The 16,876-nt window shown below is 46.5% G+C and overlaps 1 protein-coding gene across 1 annotated transcript; it reads left to right on the top strand.

Moving 5' to 3' along the window:
* The first annotated feature begins 16 nt into the window (after nucleotides 1-16).
* MED20 (mediator complex subunit 20) lies at nucleotides 17-16,802 on the top strand. The gene is made up of 4 exons (XM_038006083.2): nucleotides 17-172; nucleotides 3,945-4,099; nucleotides 11,984-12,237; nucleotides 14,847-16,802. The coding sequence occupies exons 1-4, from the start codon at nucleotides 159-161 to the stop codon at nucleotides 15,060-15,062; spliced, it is 639 nt and encodes a 212-aa protein (XP_037862011.1). The 5' UTR covers nucleotides 17-158; the 3' UTR covers nucleotides 15,063-16,802.
* The last annotated feature ends 74 nt before the right edge of the window (nucleotides 16,803-16,876 follow it).

Below are 16,876 nucleotides of genomic sequence, written 5' to 3'. Positions count from 1 at the left end.
CCTTGGGGAAGGCGTGGACCTGGCGCTCTGTTTTTACGTATTTCCGGAGTCTCTTCCGAGACCGAAGGTTGTGTTGGGGAACTGAAGCAGTTTCTGTGGGCGGATAGGGAACCCTGCGTTTCTACCGTGTGATCCGGCCGCCTTCCTGGCCCGACGCCATGGGAGTGACTTGGTAGGACTGCAGGGGGTTTTGTGGGGCGGAGCTTGGAGTTGTGAAGGGCCGGAAAGAGGACCTTGACCGTGGTCCGCCGTCCCCTGGGAGCTGTCCTCAGGTTGTGTGGATGAGAGGATGCCGTGCGGGCCGCGGGTTCCCCGGCCTTGTTTTCTCGGAGATGCGCCCCTTCCTCTTGAAAGGCGGGAAAGCAAAGCGAAGTTTGTTTGTTTGTTTTTCTTTAAGACGGAGTCTCGCTCTGTCGCTAGGCTGGAGTGCAGTGGTGCGATCTTGGCTCACTGCACCCTCCGCCTCTTGGGTTCAAGCGATTCTCCTGCCTCAGCCTTCCGAGTAGCTGGGACTACAGGCGCCCACCACCACGCCCGGCTATTTTTTGTATTTTTAGTAGAAATGGGATTTCACCATATTGGCCAGGCTGGTGTCGACAAAACAAAGTTTTTATCCCAGGAACCTGTCAATGGTTGTGTACCTCATTCCCTTCTAGATACATTTTCCTTCCCGTGAGGCCATAGTACTGCCCGCAACGGGACGTCAGGGTTGGAAATAGGGTCTTTGGACTGTGACCCACCTGCAGACAGGGTTGGAGGGAGTGGGTTATAAACAATCAGGAAACAATATTTTTAAAGATTTTCTTTATTTTTCTTTATTTCTTTTTCTTTCTTTTTTTTTTTTTTTTTTTGAGACGGAGTTTCGCTCTTGTTGCCCAGACTGGAGTGCAATGGCGCGATCTCGGCTCACAGCAACCTCTGCCTCGCGGGTTCAAGCCATTCTCCTTCCTCAGGCTCCGGAGTAGCTGGGATTACAGGCATGCGCCACCACACCCGGCTAATTTTGTATTTTTGGTAGAGACGGGGTTTCTCCATGTTGGTCAGGCTGGCCTCGAACTCCAGACCTCAGGTGATCCGCCCGCTTCGGCCTCCCAAAGTGCTGGGATTACAGACGTGAGCCACCGCGACCGGCCAAGATTTTCGCCTACCCTTCCCGCAGCCATCAAATGCAGTTAGACCAGCTTGTGTCTGTTTCTAATTTGCCCATTTTAAGATCTTGGGTCCAGAGGGAAAAAGAGGCAATTGAAAATAAGGAGATCATGGTTCCAGGCACTTTATCTCTTTAGGACCCGTTTCCCACTATGTTTAATTCCATGGTTAGTCTAGTTTCAAAGGAGTTTTTATCTTTCATATGTTTTAAGTCTCCGTTGGAAGAAGATGAGGTAGCAGGGAAAGGTATGGGTCCAGTGCTTGTGGAGGCGTTAGTTGTAAGGTGCCAGGTCCCAGAACATTTTTTTCTTATCTCAGTAGATGTGAGCATTTTTCCCCGTGGGAGAAACCCAGAGGCCAGGATATCTGAAGCCAGTAGCTATAGGCTTCTCATACAAAAGCATGTGTAGGGGAAATACGTTTCCTCCTGGTAGCCCAGGTTCTTGCAGGTTTCTCAGTGATTGCACTCTTGTTTCCCACAGTTCACATCATGATCCTCCTGTGTTCCTTAATGGAAGCAAGATATGTGAGGGATGGAAATAGAAAGGATGCAGCGTAGAACCCTGGAACCCCATGCTCTTTCTTTTTTTTTTAAAGAAATAGAAATGGGTTCTTGCTGTTTTGTACATCCAGGTCTTGAGTTCCTGAACTCAAGCGAGCCTCCTGCTTTGGTCTCCCAAAGTATTGGCATTACAGACATGAGCCACCGTGCCCAGCCACCCCTGCTTTTTAAATGGAGAAGGCAGCTCCAGGGCAAGGGCTCTCTGTTGGCACCCTTATCAACATTTTCAGAATCCTAGGACTTCTTTCCCTTGTAGTGTCAGTTTAGGGATTCTTTTATATTTCAAAATAAGGCACATTAGCAACATTGTTTATCAGTGCTTTTTCTGATAGAGTGGTGACAATTTTTAGCAACAGAAGGACTCTACCCTAATAGATTCATTTAGTTGATCATAAAGCAATGTCATCTATGACTGTTTTCTTGATTTCTATATAGCTAAGTACTGCCTGTACTATTGTTTATTAATTTTTAAAATTGATCTTTTCCTTAAAAATGTTTTAACAGGCACTACATCCCTATACAGGCAGTCTAGTTAGTGGTTAAGAGCATGGACATGAAACCAGGTTGCTGGGCTTTGAGTCTTGGGTGTACCACGCATTAACTGTGTGACCTAGTGCAAGTTATTTAACTTCTTTGTACTGTACTTAAATTTCCTCTTTTTTTTTTTCTTTTTGAGATGAAGTTTCGCTCTTGTTGTCCAGACTGGAAGGCAGTGGTGCGATCTTGGCTCACTGCAACCTCCGCCTCCTGGTTTCAAGAGATTCTCCTGCCTCAGCCTCCCATGTAGCTGGGATTACAGGCACACACCACCACGCCTGGCTAAGTTTTGTATTTTTGGTAGAGACAGGGTTTCACCATGTTGGCTAGGCTGGTCTTGAACTTCTGACCTCAAGAGATCCTCCCACCTCGGCCTTCCAAAGTGCTGGGATTACAGGTGTGAGCCACAGTGCCTGGCAGTTTCCTTATTTGTAACAAGTTGATAAATAACATCTTCATAGGACTATTGTGAGGATTTGGAGAGTTAATTCATCTAAAGGCCTTAGGACGCAGTCTGGCACGTTGTTGGTTGGCAATTGTTGCCTACCACTCTAAAGGGGAAGCCACCATAGGAGGTTCACTCACCATAGGAGGAAACCTTGGAAATGATGTTTTTTTTGTTTTGTTTTGTTCCATTGTTTTGATTCAATTTTTGTGAATACTGTTGCCTCTCATTCCCGAAGATTATAAACTTGAAGGCTGCTTTTTTTCTGTTCCTAGGGCTGTTGACTAGAACTTTCTGTGATGATGGAAATGTTCTCTAACAGCAGTGTCCAATACACTACTGTGGCTCTGGGCTACTGTGCTGAACAGCTCAAGTTCACAGAGTTGGTAAAAACGTGTTAACCCAAACTGAGACTTTGTCCTTGATGTAGTCAGAACTGAAAGAGTTGCAAAAGGAATCCCTTTTTCATTATATAACTCAGCATTATTGAATGCTCAGCCTGTGTGCCATCTAGAATCTTTGGCGTGCCACACTTGAGAATGTCCCATGATAGGAAGTTCATTGCTCTGGTGTGAGAATCCTGAGAACTATGCTTCAGTTCTTAGAGGGGCTCTCAGGGACAGTGGTCCTCTATTCCTTGTCTTTAAAATGGGGTACTGGTCCAAGTGTAATGAGTTATCTTAATTTATTGTTCACATTCGGTTACAGATTGGACTCCTTGTTCTACTCTTCCCCATTCTAACTACTGCACTTGACTGGTCTTAACTTTTTTTTTTTTTTTTTTTTTTTAAAAGATCGAGTCTCGCCCTGTTGCCCACGCTGGAATACAATGGCGCAATCTCGGCTTACTGCGAGCTCTGCCTCCCAGGTTCAAATGATTCTCCTGCCTCAGCCTCACAAGTAGCTGGGATTACAGGTGCCCGCTACCATGCCTAGCTAAATAATTTTTGTATTTTTAATAGAGACAGGGTTTCACCATGTTGGCCATTCTTGTCTTGAACTCCTGACCTCGTGATCCGCCCACTTCGACCTCCCAAAGTGCTGGGATTACAGGCATGAGCCACCATGCCTGGCCAAAAAAATTTTTTTTAAAATTTATAATAAAGTTGCAGGGTTTGGGAGACGGTCAGAGTAGGTAATTTCCAAGATAACTTTTGGCCCTGACGAGCTGTGATGCTGTGGGCGAGTGAGTGGCTCAGTCAGCACATGTGTGTCTCTGGATAACTGACAATTTGGTGCTCTCCTTTCCAGTGTGTCCCAGATGCCTGTGGCTGAGGGCAAGAGTGTTCAGCAAACCGTAGAGCTCCTTACCCGGAAATTGGAGATGCTTGGGGCAGAGAAGCAAGGAACATTTTGTGTGGACTGTGAGACTTACCATACGGCTGCATCTACCCTTGGCAGCCAAGGTCAGTGACATGGGTCTGTAGGATGGCTGGAACGAGGGTTGGAGTTAATAGACATTTGTGTTAATTGAAGTCTTTCTGCTTTTCTGCTAAGGGTGGTGTTCTTAAACATGTGGCGAGATGTGTTTCTGAATTCATTAATTATTGGTTCTTTATCTCTTAGACTAGGGCCTTTGAAAGCTTTATTTTATTTTATTTTATTTATTTATTTTGTTGAGACAGGGTCTTACTCTGTCGCCCAGGCTGGAGTGCAGTGGCATGATCACAGCTCACTGACTGCAGCCTCGACCCCCTGGGCTCAAGTGATCCTTCCACCTTGGCCTCCTGACTTGGCCTCCTGAGTAGCTGACACGACAGGCATGAGCCACCACACCTGGTTAATATTTTAAATTTTTTGTAGAGACAGGGTCTCCCTATGTTGACCAGGCTGGTTTTGAATTCCTGGCCTGAAGGGACTATCCGGCCTCAGCTTCCCAAAGTATTGGGATTATAGGTATGAGCTGCCACTCCTGGCTAAAGCTTTATTGAGGTATAGTTGATATACAAGCAGTTGTACACATCTAATGCATACATCTTAATGAATTTGGATATATGCATACACCTATGATATCATCACCACAACCAAGGTACTAAACATATCTGTTACATCCCAAAATTTCTTTGTATGTGTGTGTTTGTGTGTGTGTGTGTGTGTGTGTGTGTTTTTAAGAGATAGAGTCTTGCTCTGTTGTCCAGGCTAGAGTGCTTTGGTGTCTCATAGCTCACTGCAGCCTCAAACTCCTGGGGTCAGGTGATCCTCCCACCTTAGCCTCCTGAGTAGCTGAAACTACTGGCATGTGCCACCATGCCTGGCTGATTTTTTTACTTTTGGGTGGGGTCATGGGAGTATCTTACTATGCTGCCCAAGTTCATCTCAAACTCCCAGTCACAAGACATCCTTCCACCTTAGCTTCTCAAGTAGCTGGTATCAAACTCCTGAGCTCAGGGGATCCACCAGCAAGGGCCTCCCGAAGTGCTGAGATGACAGGCATGAGCCACCATGCCTGGCCCTTGTGTTCTTTGAGTGCTTTTTGTTTTGTGCAGTTTGAACTTTAAAAGCAATGTTTCTCAGAGGGTTAATCACTGACTAACCACATCAGAATCACCTGGGATACTTGTTAGAGTTGCAGATTCCTGGCCTTGTTTACTGATTGACTGCTGCTGTAGGCCACATAATCTATATTTAATAATCCAGACAATCCTTATGCACTCTGAAATTTGAGAAAGACTTGTTTTAGGCCCAGAAGTCTTTGTTTATGATTCCTTTAGAGCTTTAGGGCTTCTAGAAGTTTCTTTTTATAGAGTTCCTGTTTTGCTACACCTAACCATTGGCATTGCTACACCTAACCATTGGCATTGACCTCCTCATTAGCATAAATCAATTGTTCTTTTTAGTGGATTGAGTGATGAGATGGGGTGTGGATGATGGGGGATGGTGGTTGGGAGGGAGAGAGGATTTTTTTTTTCTTCTTTTTAGAGTGAGGGTCTCACTTCGTTGCCCAACTGTACAGTGGCATGATCACAGCTCACTGCAAGCTCTAACTCCTGGGCTCAGGCAATGAGAGATTCTTTGGATATGAGTTAGGGAACTTGTTTCTCTTAGTTTTGGCTCTGCAGTAACTTGACCTTGAACAGTTCCATAGCACTGTGGTTATCACTGGGGAGCCAGAGCCCTGAGTCCTGGCTTTGCCACATTCTAACTGTATACCTGTAGGTAACTCCAACAACCTATCTGTTACTATTTCCACGCCTCTCATGTACCTGTTTCCCTTAGATCCATTTCCTGCACTTCCCCTGTAAGCTGTATTTTCCAGGCCCTCTCCTAGTTAGCTTTGGTTATTGAGAGGCACCAGAGAAGATTAGAGGATGGGAGAAAGGAAGCCCACAGTGTTCCTCTCCCTCTGCTCTGGGCAGTGTCTCTAGCCATGACTGTGTCTTCACCTCTTTGGTTCTAGCTTCTGCTAGGCAGCCCTCATTCCTGCCTCCGATAACAGCACATATTTTCTTTTCCCTCTAGCCCTAAGAATGGTAGTAGCTTCCTGTGTTGCTAATCTTTGGGTTGTCCCACCATCCTGTTTGGTTTTTCCTTTCTTCCAACCCGTGTATTTGTTCCCCGTATACATTTCTTCTACCAAAACTATCTGACATGGGCTCTGTTTTTGGACTCTTCCCCAATATAGTTCTGTCATCTATAAAATGAAGATAATCATAGTATTTCTCTCCTCATGTTGTGCTAAATAAGTTAATACATGCAAAGCATGTAGAACTGAGATTGTCATGTAATTTTTTTTTTTTTTTTGAGATGGAGTTTTGCTTTTGTTGCCCAGGCTGGAGTGCAGTGGTGCAGTCTCAGCTCACTGCAACCTCCACCTCCTGAGTTCAAGCAATTCTCCTGCCTCAGCCTCCCGAGTAGCTGGGACTACAGGTGCACTCCACCATGCCTGGCTCATTTTTGTGTTTTTAGTAGAGATGGGGTTTCACCATGTTGGCCAGGCTAGTCTCGAACTCCTGACCTTGTGATCCGCCCACCTTGGCCTCCCAAAGTGCTGGGATTACAGGCATAAGCCACTGCACCCGGCTTGTCATGTAATATTTAATGTAGTATTTAAGTAGTTAAGAGTTGTACTGAGCTCTTTTATCATCGTTGATAAAATTGCAGTTCCATTTGTGTTGCCTTCAATATGAAGGAGGTAAGAATCAAAAGATAATTACAAAAGCATTTGGGTAATAAAACATTTGGATATAGATATGAAATGACATATGACTTCTAGTGAAACTACCTGGTGTGGGCTGAGCAGGCCCTCACTTTCAAGAAGTTCCAGTCTAGTTGGGGAGACAGAACACCTTCATGGCAGGCAGTAGGGAACAATGGAAAGAGCAATAAACTTGGGGTGAGCAGGCCTGGACTGGAGCTTCAGTCTTGCTGGTTACTGGCTCTGTGCCTGTAGTTCAGTGATTTTCACACTTGATCAGCATTAGTATCATCTGAAAGGCTTGTTACCACACAGACTGCTAGACCCCACCCCAAAGTTTCTGACTTAGTAGTCTGTCACACAGGCTGGAGTGCAATGGCATGATCACAGCTCATTATTGCCTCGACCTGCCGGGCTCCAGTGATCCTCCAGCCTCAGCATCCTAAAGAGCTGGGGCCACAGGTGCGTGCCAGTATACCTGGCTAACTTTTTTATTTTTTTGTAGAGTCAAGGTCTCCCTATGTTGCCCAGGCTGGTCTCAAACTCCTGGGCTCAAGCGATCCTCCCTGCCTTGGCCTCCTGAAGTGTTGATATTACAGGCGTGAGCGCCCTGGCTATAATTTGCATTTCTAATAAGTTCCCAGGTGGTTCTGCTACTGCTGCTGCTCTGGGATCCAATTAGCTTCATTTTCCTCATCTTTAGAAGGGGGACAGTAAACCTGGTTCTCCTTGCTTCACAAGGTGGTACAGACATGAAAGGATTTTGCTGTGATAGAAAATACGATTGTCGGCTAGGTGCGGTGGTTCACACCTGGAATCCCAGCATTTTGGGAGGCCGAGGTGGGCAGATCACCTGAGGTCAGGAGCTTGAGACCAGCCCGCCAACATGGTGAAACCCCGTCTCTACTGAAAATACAAAAATTAGCCAGGTGTGGTGACAGGTGCCTGTAATCCCAGCTACTCAGGAGTCTGAGGCAGGAGAATCGCTTGAACTTGGGAGGCAGAGGCTGCAGTGAGCCAAGATCACTCCATTGAACTCCAGCCTGGGCAACAGAGCTAGACTCCGTCTCCAAATAAAAAAAAAAAGTACTATTGTCAGCTGAGTGCAGTGGCTCATACCTGTAATCCTAGCACTTTGGGAAGTAGAGGTGAGAGGATTGCTTGAGCCTAGGAGTTTGAGGCCAGCCTAGGCAAGATGGTAAGATCTCGTCTCTACAAAAAAAAAAAAAAAAAAAAGTCTGGGCGCAGTGGCTCACGCCTGTAATCCCAGCACTTTGGGAGGCCGAGGCAGGAGGATCATGAGGTCAGGAGATCGAAACCATCCTAGCTAACATGGTGAAACCCCATCTCTACTAAAAATACAAAAAATTAGCCAGGCGTGGTGGTGGGCGCCTATAGTCCCAGCTACCCGGGAGGCTGAGGCAGGAGAATGGTGCGAACCTGGGAGGCGGAGCTGGCAGTCTGGCAGTGAACCGAGACTGCGCCACTGCACTCCAGCCTGGGTGACGGAGTGAGACTCCGTCTCAAAAAAAAAATTTTAAAAAATGGTGGGCATGGTGGTCCCAGCTACGTGGGAGGCTGAGGCAGGAGGATTGTTTGGGCTCAGGAGGTTGAGGCTTCAGTGAGCTGTGTTCATGCCACTACACTCCAGCCTAGGTGACAGAACAATACCGTGTCTCAAAAAAAAGAAAAGGAAAATGTTATTGTCTATAACAACTAGAAGTGCCTTCTTCATTAAGCGCGCACACACACACACACACACACACACATATCCCTTAGTTGACTTTTAAGATATTTCCAAGACAGTAACACTTGCAGACTCATATAGCATGAATAAATTATGTAATTATAGTGAGTAGACAGAACAGAATGACGAGGTCAGCTTTGGATGGATTTTTTTCTTGAGAGTTCAGAAGGTTTGAACTGGATTTAGGAGGTGACAGGTGTGAATCGTCAGCAAGCAGTCAGGAGGAGGGATGTGTCCTGGAGGATCTGTGCAGAGCCTCCTGTGTTCATGAACAGTGGCCTATATAGGGAAGCCACATGACCTCTGCTCCCCCAACCTTTGCATCCTTTTCATTCCCACACTCTTACCCCCTATCTAGAATGTCTTCTTCCTTTGTGTGGCTGGATCCTATCTTCTCTTCATATCGCAGTTCAAATCCTTTTTTTTTTTTTTTTTTGAGGCGGAGTCTCACTCTGTCGCCCAGGCTGGAGTGCATTGGTGCGATCTCGGGTCACTGCAAGCTCCGCCTCCCGGGTTCACGCCATTCTCCTGCCTCAGCCTCCCAAGTAGCTGGGACTGCAGGCGCCCGCCACCATGCCCGGCTAATTTTTTGTATTTTTAGTATGGGGTTTCACCGTGTTAGCCAGGATGGTCTTGATCTCCGGACCTCATGATCCACCCGCCTCAGCCTCCGAACGTGCTGGGATTACAGATGTGAGCCACCATGTCCGGCCAAATCCTATTTTTTTTCCTGCTGACTTGTTCACTTTAATCTTTTCCTATCCTGAAGTCTTTCCTTTCTTCCGAAAGACTTGTGGTCTTTCCTCGGTAGTAACTTGTTTTATTTCATGGTCTTTTTAAAAAGTTTTTAGCCACCAGGCTCGGTGGCTCACACCTCTAATCCCAGCACTTTGGGAGGCCGAGGTGGGTGGATCACCTGAAGGCAGGAGTTTGAGACCAGCCTGACCAACATGGTGAAACCCCGTCTCTACTAAAAATACAAAAAATTAGCCGGGCCTGGTGGCAGGTGCCTGTAATCCCAGCTACTTGGGAGGCTGAGGCAGGAGAATCACTTGAACCCGGGAGGCAGAGGTTGCAGTGAGCCGAGATCGTGCCACTACACTCCAGTCTGGGAGACAGAGTGAGACTCTGTCTCAAAAAAAAAAAAAAAAAAGTTTTTAGCCTATCTCAGCTGGGCGTGGTGGCTAATGCCTGGAATCTCAGCACTTTGGGAGGCCAAGGTCGGCAGATTACCTGAGGTCAGGAGTTCAAGACCAGTCTGGCCAACATGGTGAATCCCCGTCTCTACTAAAAATACAAAAATTAGCCAGGTGTGGTGGCACACACCTTTAATCCTAGCTACGCAGAAGGCTGAGGCAGGAGAATCACTTGAACCTAAGAGGCGGAGGTTGCGGTGAGCCAAGATCATGCCATTGCACTCCAGCCTGGGTGACACAGTGAGACGCTGTCTCAAAAAAAAAAAAAAAAAGTTTTTAGCCTATCTCTCTCATGAGATTGTCAGCTTTTTTTGCTTTTTTGAGATGGAATCTTGCTATCACCCAGGCTGGAGTGTAGTGGCATGATCTTGGCTCATTGCAACCTCTGCCTCTTGAGTTCAAGTGATTCTCCTGCCTTAGCCTCCCAAGTAGCTGGAATTACAGGCGCGTGCCACCATGCCTGGCTAATTTCTGTATTTTTAGTAGAGACGAGGTTTTACCATGTTGGCCAGGCTGGTCTCGAACTCCTGACCTCAAGTGATCCACCCACCATGGCCTCCCAAAGTGCTGGGATTACAGGCGTGAGCCACCGCCCCCAGCCTGATTGTCAGCTTCTTGAAGTCAGGGGCTGAGTCCTCTGCTTGTATGTTTCTTAAGCCCTAAGAAAAGTGTTGGGAATGGCTTATGTATGTAATAAGCATGTGGGATTGTGGCAGTCTGTCCATTAATTCTTATAGTATATGAAAGAGGAATCTTGCTTTCCAGTTTTTGCCTTCTGCCTTTTTTTTTTTTTTTTTTTTTTTTTTTGGAGATAGAGTATTGCTCTGTTGCCCAGGCTGGAGCGCAGTGACATGATCTCAGCTCAGTGCAACTTCCGCCTCCTGAGTTAAGTGATTCTCGTGCCTCAGCCTCCCAAGTAACTGGGATTACAGGCATGCACCACCATACCCAGATAATTTTTGTATTTTTAGTAGAGATATGGTTTCACCATGTTGGTCAGGCTGGTCTTGAACTCCTGACCTCAAGTGATCCACCCGCCTCAGCCTCCCAAAGTGTTGGGATTACAGATGTGAGCCACTGTTCCCAGCCTTTCCTTCTTCTGTTTTCTACTTAACTAAATGTATATAGCTTTCCATTCTTATTGCAAAAAGTCTATGGAAATCAATGAGAAAACTCATTTCTTAGAGACTGGAAGGGGTGAGCTGGGGCTTGAAAGTTGAACTTCTGAACCAGATCTGAATTCTCTCTGCTGTAGTGTGCTGCTTGCTTCCCAAGTTGGCTAGACTTCTAAAAATTCTCCAATGGTTTGCCATTGGTTTCAGGATACAGTCTAAACTTCTTGAGGCATGGTAGACAAGACCTATCACAGCTTGGCTCCCATCTACCTTTCCCTGCTTATGCTCAGACACTCCCCTTTGCTGCTTCTGTAGGACCATTTACTAGATCTCAAAGAGGGAGGAAGCTGAGGTGAGGAGGAGTGCGCAGAAGAAGGGAGCAGCTACTTCCTTTGGCATGCCCAAATGCTGTTACTTTCATTTTACTCATGTAATACATGATAACATACAAAAGATTATATGTAAAGTCTGTGTGAGTTAGACTTTACGTATAGACCATCGGTGAGCCCACCACTCAACTTAAGAATTAAAACATAATCAGGCCAGGTGCGGTGGCTCACGCCTGTAATCCCAGCACTTTGGGAGGCCGAGGCGGGTGGATCACGAGATCAGGAGATCGAGACCATCCTTGCGAACATGGCGAAACCCTGCCTCTACTCAAAAAAAAATACAAAAAATTAGCCGGGCGTGGTGGTGGGCACCTGTAGTCCCAGCTACTCGGGAGGCTGAGGCAGGAGAATGGCGTGAACCCGGGAGGCGGAGCTTGCAGTGAGCCGAGATCACGCCACTGCACTCCAGCCTGGGCAACAGAAAAAAAAAAGAATTAAAACATAATCGACACTATTAAAGTTTCCTGTGTGCCCCTCACCATTTTCTGTAGAGCAGGGTGGGTCTTACCACATGCTGCCTCTCCTGCTATTCCCCCCTACCTTTCTAGAAAAGACTGTCAGTGAGAGGATTCCCCTCACCCCACACCAAGAACTGCTGAGGTAGTGCCAGATTGCTGTCTCGCCTCATTCCGGGGGGAGTCATTTGAGTCTACTCTGGGGTTTGCCAGTGAAAGTCTTGATGATGAATAGGATCTCTGTCCCTTGCAGGTCAGACTGGGAAGCTGATGTATGTGATGCACAACTCAGAGTACCCATTGAGCTGTTTCGCTCTCTTTGAGAATGGCCCTTGTCTTATTGCTGACACCAACTTTGATGTGCTTATGGTGAAGCTCAAGGGCTTTTTCCAGAGTGCTAAGGCCAGCAAGATTGAAACCCGGGGCACCCGGTACCAGTACTGTGACTTCCTGGTGAAGGTGGGCACGGTCACAATGGGGCCCAGTGCCCGGGGCATCTCTGTGGAGGTAAGACTTGGTGAAAATAGGAGCAGGATGTGCTGAGGGGGCTGCTCAGCAAAGGGCTCTGAAGATTTTCCAGTTCTTCTCTATTTTTTTTTTTTTTTTTTTGAGACAGAGTCTTGCTCTCTCACCCAGGCTGGAATGCAATGGTTCAATCTTGGCACACTGAAGCCTTGACCTCCAGGGCTCAAGTGATCCTGCAACCTCAGTCTCCCAAGTACCTGGGACTATACCCACCGAATTTAAATTTTTTTTTTTTTTTTTGAGATGGAGTCTCGCTCTGTTGCCCAGGCTGGAGTGCAGTGGCCGGATCTCAGCTCACTGCAAGCTCCGCCTTCCAGGTTTACGCCATTCTCCTGCCTCAGCCTCCCAAGTAGCTGGAACTACAGGCGCCTGCCACCTCGCCTGGCTAGTTTTTTGTATTTTTTAGTAGAGAGGGGGTTTCACCGTGTTAGCCAGGATGGTCTCGATCTCCTGACCTCGTGATCCGCCCATCTCGGCCTCCCAAAGTGCTGGGATTACAGGCTTGAGCCACCGCGCCCGGCCTTTTTTTTTTTTTTAATTAGAAATGAGGTCTTGATGTGTTGCCCAGGCTGGTCTCAAACTCCTGGGCTCAAGTGATCCTCCCACTTCAGCCCCACAGAGTGCTGGGATTACAGGTATGAGCCACCACACCTGGCCTCCAGTCCTTCTCAATTTAAACAGATATTTATGCCTACCTGATCCCTGACTCCAAGGCATCTGTGCTTTCTCTCTGTGAATCTTTTATCCTTTCTTTAATTATTCAGAGACTGAGAGTCTCTAACACAAGGTGGGAAGTAGGAAGTGGGAAGCTGGGTTCAAAGCAAGCAGAAAGCTTCATTAGGAAGGGTGGCTTGCTAGAGAAGGGAAAAGATAGTCAAGGAAGGCAGGTGAGTTATGATATGGAGGGACAGTCACCCATGAGAAGAAGTACTGGAGCAGACCAAGACAACTCTTGGAATAATTTTCTGGAGGTGGGCCCTAAATCACATATGCCCATATAGCTCTCCTTAGTATGCTTTAAGATAGGTATCAAAAGTTGGGAAGCAAAAATGTGCTTTTCCTTTTGACATGCTGTCTGCATTCTTTCATGGTAGAAAGAAGTGTTTGTGTGTGAGATCACTTCATCTGTGACCCTGAGAGAGAGAGAGTGTGTGTGTGTGCGCATACATACACATATACAGTGACAAGGAGTGAGAGTGGCAGTGTGGCAGTAGCTGGCTTCTTTGGGACCAGGGAAAGTTCACAACTTATAATGTGCCCAGCACTAAGATAAGAAAACAAGTAAGCTTGCAGGGTCTACCCTTTGAAAATTTGTGATTTTTTTATTGAGTGAGGCCGAAACACACAAACTATTTTTGAAGTTAGTCTGAAAATGCCATAAAAGAGGCAGTTTGCTCTGGGAATTCAAGCCAGTATGAGCACTGCTGACTTTGGTTGTGATGCTTCCTGGAGGATCAACATTTATGTAGGGATTTAAAATGTAGAAACATGGGATAGAAAAGTCTAGGAAGAATCCCACTTGGAGAAAAGGGCATTAGTGGTAGTTTCTGCTCAGCAACCTCTAGGACCAAGACTTCCTAACCCTTTCAGCTTGTGATAGGCCTTGGATTTGCTGAGACCTACTGAGGACCTACTGTTTATCCTCCACATTTCTAATCTTGTAGTAGAAACACACCCCACCTGTTTATTTACTTGTTTCTCCTTAGGGTTGCCAGTAATTTTGCCCTGCCATCTCTCCAGTAAAAAATTAAGAGAGCAGGCCGGGCGCGGTGGCTCACGCCTGTAATCCCAGCACTTTGGGAGGCTGAGGCGGGCGGATCACAAGGTCAGGAGATCGAGACCACGGTGAAACCCCATCTCTAAAAATACAAAAAAGTAGCCGGGCACGGTGGCGGGCGCCTGTAGTCCCAGCTACTCAGGAGGCTGAGGCAAGAGAATGGTGTGAACCCGGGAGGCGGAGCTTGCAGTGAGCCGAGATCGCACCACTGCACTCCAGCCTGGGCGACAGAGCGACACTCCGTCTCAAAAAAAAAAAAAAAAAAAAAAATAGAGCAGAAGGAGGAAACCTAAGATGTATATTTTTTGGCCCATGCCACACTATTTGGGAAATTCTTTCTTAGTGTCGGAGCCCAGGTTGGTTCTACCTAGGGAGTAAAATATGGTCTTGAAAAAAACTCATAAGCATTTGTGTCTACTCTGCTCTCTACTTACACCATCACACACATTTTCCTTCTCTTTATCTTTGTCATGTCTCTTAGAATTTTCTTGAGCTCTCCTTGAATCTTTACCCAGCATAGCAGGGACAACACAGTCCTGAGATCATCAAAAGGGGCCCAGATCTGCTTCTGGATCCTCTGGGAGGGCTGCAGGTTGGCACAGCTCCAGAAAGAGAAATGTCAAAGATGCCTAAAGATGTGGGTGTTGAGCCCAGTGTTTGGGTTGAATGTTTCCTGTGGACCAACACTGTGCTAGGAGGTGTGTGTCTTTAGCTTGGGGTTGGGGAAGATGGGAGCAGGAGGCAGGAGGTGCAAGAGAAGCAGACCTTGTCTTAGCTTTCATTCACCCTCATTCTCTGTGCTTTTGGTTCCCAGGTGGAGTATGGCCCCTGTGTGGTAGCTAGTGACTGCTGGAGCCTGCTGCTTGAGTTCCTACAGAGTTTTCTAGGCAGCCACACACCAGGCGCTCCCGCAGTGTTTGGGAACAGACATGATGCAGTCTACGGCCCAGCAGATACCATGGTCCAGTACATGGAACTCTTCAACAAGATCCGCAAGCAGCAGCAGGTGCCGGTGGCTGGGATTCGTTAGTGATGAGCAGCTGCCAGCTGAGCTCTGTCACCAGGGGTACTCCACAGGAGAAGCAGGTGCTGACTCTCAGGTCCCCGGACCCCAGAAACCCAGGGTAGACATGGAATCTACTCTCCTTCTCTGGTTCCCAGCTGTGGCTTTTGTTCTGGGGCTCTGGAGTCCCCTCCCCAACCCTCTGACTCTCACACATAGCCCCCCATCAGCTGTTTTATTCCATTCCTTACTGGATTTGGCCTGTCCTCAAGAATGGTAATTATGAAGAATGAAGAAGTTTGGACCCTGCCTCCTTTAGGGGAAAGGTAGGACAGGAATGTCCCTGGCTGGTATTGGTGGGGGAAACAGTCTGTATCCCCAACTATTGGGGATTTGTCTCAGGCCCACCATGAACATGCTGCATTTTATGTTTGGACTGTGCTGTAATAAGAGCCTCTTCCTTTTGTCAGAGGATGTAACTGGGCTTCTATCCTGGAGATGGAGTGGAAGGCACAACTGGTTTGATAGTTACCATTTTCTGACCTGTTTGCTGAAGTGATTTGCGAATTGACTTTTCTAGGATGTTGCCTGAGTCCTTTGAACTCTCCTTCTGACATCTTTCCCTTCTGTTGTGAAATATGTTAAGCCACAGGCCAAACTGCTGTAAGATCGAAGTTTGTTTTTTTCTCACCTAATAATAGAGAGGTAATCAGATGGTCTAGGGCAGATTTAACTCTACAAGGTTATCAGGAACTAGGAACTTGGTTTCCTTCTGTCTTATTCAGCCATTCCCAGTATGTTTTCTTACCCACAATATCAAAGAAGACTCATCAGCTCCATATCTGCATTCTCCTGGGGAAAGAGAGAGAGAAAAGATATGTTTTTTTTTAAAAAAGATAGGACTGAGCATTGCTCAAATCACTGTGGCCACACTTTGCTGAAAGAGATGCTGGGACATAGAGCCTCTTATCTGGGCAGTCATGTGCCAAGAGTTAAGACTCAGGGATGCTGTGACTACAAGATGAAAGAGAATTTGGTTGCTGAGACCCAGTTAATGGCCTCTGCTACATGGATGGAGCTCAATGGACATGCCCAGGAATGCTCTTGGCTGTTTGTTTGCAGTTAATACCTCCTGTAACTAAAGCATTCGTTTATGAATTGACTTGCAAGAAAGGCTGATCTCAGAGTCACTTTGAGCTAAGTTGGATTAGTCACACTAGGAAGTTAATTCCACACCCTTCCTCTAAGTCTCAGTATTGAGGCCTCTCCAGTTCTCATGCACCCCAATCTTAGGGTTGGAACACTTGACCCTGATACATGCACCATGCTTCATGGTTGCCTGAGCTCCTTCTTCTGTTTCATTTGAGCATCCAAACTACATATTTGGCCATATTGCCTGCCTACCCTATGCCTGCTGCAGAAATATTCATCCAGGTATAACCTTGATATACACAAAGATGGTCTTAGGAGAATTGTTAATGTATGTACTGTATTGTCATGAAGGATACTGTCCCTTATTTGAAGACATCTAAAGAGAAACTGTTTTCAGATCCAAGTGCTCAGATCTAAAGCCTCTGCAAAAGTCAGGTAGTGGTCATGTTTCCCTTCTAGTTTTGGCTGATAGGAAGCTCAATTCAGTATCATAACTATAGAACCTGTCATCTGTATTTTTTGTTCTCACGCCCTGTTTTTGTTATTTTGTTTCTGGTTTTTTATATTGAGGTATGTTTTAGATATTGTTTACAAAAATAAAATGCACAGATCTTATGTTTTTGGCCTCCTGATTTACATTTGCTCTCACCCAGGTTTATTTATTTGTATTTTTCTGTAGGCTGCAGCTT

Source organism: Chlorocebus sabaeus, chromosome 17 (genome assembly GCF_047675955.1).
Source record: "Chlorocebus sabaeus isolate Y175 chromosome 17, mChlSab1.0.hap1, whole genome shotgun sequence".
Classification (NCBI taxonomy): Eukaryota; Metazoa; Chordata; class Mammalia; order Primates; family Cercopithecidae; genus Chlorocebus; species Chlorocebus sabaeus.
This window is presented reverse-complemented; position numbering and strand designations above follow the sequence as displayed.